At 25.5% G+C, this 4,832-nt stretch overlaps 1 protein-coding gene across 1 annotated transcript; it reads left to right on the top strand.

Annotated features, from left to right (window-relative positions):
* Positions 1-1,420: 1,420 nt before the first annotated feature.
* On the top strand, positions 1,421-4,134 carry LOC112639268 (fatty acid synthase-like). Its single transcript, XM_025412626.1, has 3 exons — positions 1,421-1,465; positions 3,563-3,662; positions 3,746-4,134. The coding sequence occupies exons 2-3, from the start codon at positions 3,617-3,619 to the stop codon at positions 4,132-4,134; spliced, it is 435 nt and encodes a 144-aa protein (XP_025268411.1). The 5' UTR covers positions 1,421-1,465; positions 3,563-3,616.
* Positions 4,135-4,832: the final 698 nt, after the last annotated feature.

Below are 4,832 nucleotides of genomic sequence, written 5' to 3' on the forward strand. Positions count from 1 at the left end.
CAAGCTGAGGAATAGTACAATTATTAGTAATAAATGTCCATCTTTTTCTAACGCTGTCAATTGCTGCATCAGTTAATGATATTGTATTAGAAAATATTCATAAGGAAAGGGCTGGAAGTGTACTCCACCGATTTTGATGAGTTTCGGATATGTTGTAGTTTAGACTAAAATAACAGACATATTTCTTTATACGTGCTATAAGCCCATTACGGCCATAAGGGAAACGTCCTTTTGAAAAAAATTAGTTTTTGTATTTCTGCGCGGATATCATCCAAACGATAAAAGATACAAAAAAAGTTTCAAATAAAAGTTTTATAGTTTCGATGTGAAAAGTTTTATAGTTTCGATTTATAACAGTGTAAACAAATTTTTCGAAAATGTCATTTTTCGAAATCTTTCTCCCCCTCTCAATTTTAAATTTTTTATACCAAAACTTACAGTATATTTAGTGCAAAACTCAGCTATAAAGTTGTATTCAGAAATACTTCTATATCGCTATATGCGCATGTCATCCGTATTTGTTAACAGTATAGTGCTCACTTCTCATGGCGGCACTATTTTCATCAGAATCTTGCAGAGATAGCCATGACTTATCAATAAATATATGTTAATGATAATTCTATATTATAATTTTTCATATCTATATATTATAACAATTTACAATTATATTATAACAATATTAACAATATATTATAACAATTTACAATTATATTATAACAATATTAACAATTATATTATCATATATTATGGCAATAATTAATTTACTCCTTTGATTGGCGCAATTCTTTTTGTTTAGTGGATTTCTGTGAATTGTACTTTTTGTTTTTCGGTTTGTCGCTTCGGATTACAAATCTGAAGACAAATTTCAAAAATTCAAAATGATGGATCCAATATGATAGTCAGAATTAAAACCATCAAAATATGTATAAATACGAAAAAAAAACATATTTTTCATTAGTTATTAGAAAGCTGATGCCAATTTGAAAAATTTCAAAGAGCTAATCCAATACAGACTTTATAAAAAAGGAAATTTATAGAAGTATAAAGATAAAAAGGATACAAATTATAAAATTAAATGTTGAAGAACGATAATTTATTGCAACTAACTAAAATTGTTATGCTTATATATAAAAAACATGACATTAATATAAAATTTTAGAAATACATGTCCAACGAATACGTGCGCTACTACACTGAAAAATTTGTATTCTTAATTTAAAAATATACCACTTATCTTTATATTCTAAAAATAAGTGGCATATTCTTCTTAACTTAAGAATATACCACTTATCTGTAGTATATTCTAAAGATAAGTGGCATATTCTTCAGTTGAGAATATAATGTTTTCAGTGCATACAGATACGCATTACTATAAAAGCATCTGTCGGATCGAAACAGCAGTTTAGTACAACACCACATATGGTAACATCAACGGTTTCGTTCTACTACAATTGAATAAAAATAAGTATGCATACATTATGTATTAATTTTAAAATTTTTATTATTGTTCATACTTTTATATGCTTATACATTTTTTAAATTTAAATCTCTTTCCGAAAATATGATATTATCGAAAAATATGATTATAAAGGACATTCAAAGCCATAAAACTTTTATTTGAAATGTTTTTGTCGTTCAAACCTTTTATTGTTTAGATGATATTTGCTCAGAAATATAAAAAGCGATTTTTTCAAGAGAAAAAAAAGCGATTGTTTCACCCCCTTAATGGTTATATGGGCACTTATAATAAAATACGCATCTCTTAGTTGCTGAAACTTTTTGCATGTTATTCAGAAATATGATCTTGATAATATATGTCCAGATTAAAGTAATTAGGTTGAGTAAAAATAAATATTTATTTATTTTATACTTCTTTCGTTATTCCCATTTGATGTCTTCGTATGTAAATATGTAAAAAGTTTCAGTCGTCGCTCATTGTTTATTAAAAACTTATTAAGAAAAGAACTTAAATGAAATGTACTATTTTTAATATAACTATAAATATATAACTATAAATTTTTTTTATTTTTAATAATTATTTTATTTTAATAATTTATTTTATTTATGCAAAAATATTATTATGTGTTTGTAGTCGATAATTATGAATTTGTAGTTAAAAAAATGGCAGATCCAAGATGACGGAAAACTTTTTACAAGTAGGATTCTCATGAAAATCAGTTTTTAATGGATTTTCGGGATTGCTGAATCTGAGAATAAAATGACAAAATTCAAGAAGACAAATCCAACTTTCATATTTTGAAAAAAAACAACTCTTTTTATGACTGATACCTTGACGTTGATAAAAGAGCTTATTTACTGCTTCATGATATACACTTATATAACATTCATATTATAAAATAATAGAACGAAAGTCAGTCTTTATAGAAAAAAGATCCATGCTTTCAGAAAAAAGATAGTTAAAAAGGAATACTTTTTTCTATTAAATTAATATGCTAAAATAATTATAATTAATATTAAATAAATTTAATTTGTTGTTTAAATAAGATAAATATGTTTTTAACGCAAATAAAAATTCCATTATACTTTTTTTTAGTTTAAAAATACTTTTTAACCAAAAAATATTTTTATTTTAATTTTGATGCAAATTCAGACACTTCTAACTTTTTAGATATGAAAGTTCAGTTTAAAAAATTTGATCTTTAGATTTATATAATCAATAACCATAAAATTACAACCTTATTACAACCAATCTTCATGAAAATCGAATAACTTTTTTTTCTTTAGCTAACATTGGATTTGCCTTCTTATTTCGTCACTTTATTCTCAAATTCAGCGATCCCGAAAATCCGTTAGAAATTTTCATGAGAATCTGACTATTTGTAAAAAGTTTTCCGCCCTCTTGGATCCATCATTTTTTCAACTACAGATTCATAATTAACGACTACAAACACATAATAACATCTTTGCATAAATACATGCATATTTTGTTACGAATTTATTCGCAAACGTACAGTTTTGATATTTATGCCCATTTAATTGGATCTGCCATTTTTAATTTGGATCGTAATCAAAATTTACGCATATAGCATTTAAAGCATATACAATTCCAACAAATTAAAAAAAAATTTTAATCGTTAAGAATTCGATTGTCGGCTAAATTTTGTCCACAAAAGGTGCTTTTTTTCCCCATTCTATGCAGTTACCAGTCCGTTATCAAAAAAAGTAACTATAACGTTAACGGTGTTACAAGTATAACGCGTTACTTCCTAACTCTGGATAAGTAGATCGTCGTAAAAAATTAGTGACTCAAAGAATTAAACAGGAATAATGTAGCAGACACAAAGTTTTTTCCGCTTAAATCAATCAGTTTTGAAAAAATAAGTTCTTCTTATATTCCAGGAAAGTTAGTATAAAGATAAAAAAAGAAGTTAATTAATTTTCTTTTTTAAATAATTATTTATTATGCATTTGTCTTTTTATATTAAAATATTATGACAGAAACTTCAATAAAAATAAAGTTATACAATGAACGTAATTCAATTCCATTAAAACGATTTATATGTGTAATCTAAAATTAGAAGAAAGAATTTTTATTTTACAGAGAGATAGAAAAGTTAATTTAGTCAAAGCAAAATCTTATTATTCGAAGATCAAGATGCCTACTTATTTTGAAGGTGATATTGTCATTTCGGGCATTTCAGGTAATTATATTACCTCAAGTGGTTATGACACAACATCAATTTTATTATAAGATGAATGTTTATAATACATCGATATTTTCCAGGCCGTCTGCCTGAATCATCAAATATTGAAGAATTTAAGGAAAATTTAATGAAAGGGACAGACATGGTCACTGAGGACGAGCGACGTTGGAAACCGGGTCTTTACGGTTCACCTTCTAGATTTGGCAAACTTAAAAATCTTCACAGTTTCGACGCTTCTTTCTTCAAGATATCTCCTAAACAAGCGCATGTAATGGATCCGCAACTTCGCATTATGTTAGAAGTGACACATGAGGCATTGATTGACGCTGGTGTCAATCCTTCCACCTTGAAAAAATCGCGTACCGGGGTGTTCATTGGTGTTTCCACTTCCGATGCGAATGATTTTTGGAAAACCAAGCCGGACGGTAAGTACATTTTAAAACTTATCGTGAAAATTTTTACCCGTTAAAGTCATATTATGAAACAATGTTCTTAAATAATTAAACTAATTTTTATTTTATTTAATCTTAGAAATGTAAGAACCAAAATGAAAAGTTACATTAAAAATATATTATAAAAAGATATTTTTAGCTAAAACAGTTTTGAAATATTCAATATTAAACATATATGAAATATACGTAAAAATGCATAAAGAATGACAAATTCTTTATATTGAAATATTACACAGTTAAAAAAAGCATATATAAGATTTGAAATAAATATACGATTATAATAATTAAAACATTATTTTTTTCCAAAAACATATATAAGTTTAAAATTAGATTATAATAAACATGATATTTATATTAATGTCATATTATTTAATAAAATTAATATAAATGTTAAAATTGGCAAATAAGAGTTAAAGCGTGATAATTTGAGAAACAATAGAAAAAAATTTTTTTCTTTTTTATTAATGTAAATAAGAACTATGAATAATAACTTATTAATAATAATCATAAAAAGGAAAAACAGTCTGAACGATTTTAAATCACGTTTTGTTCTTTGCTATATATATTATGACCTTTAAAATGAAATTTATTTATACCAAGCAACGATTTGCATATTTTCAATTCGTTTATTTTGTTTCTTTTTCTGTTTGTTTTTATTTTTAACTTAATGTTCTTCTATCACCAATGAGAAGGGTCACAAGAACATCGAAATATT

Source organism: Camponotus floridanus, unplaced genomic scaffold (assembly GCF_003227725.1).
Source record: "Camponotus floridanus strain SB8 unplaced genomic scaffold, Cflo_v7.5 scaffold539, whole genome shotgun sequence".
Classification (NCBI taxonomy): domain Eukaryota; kingdom Metazoa; phylum Arthropoda; class Insecta; order Hymenoptera; family Formicidae; genus Camponotus; species Camponotus floridanus.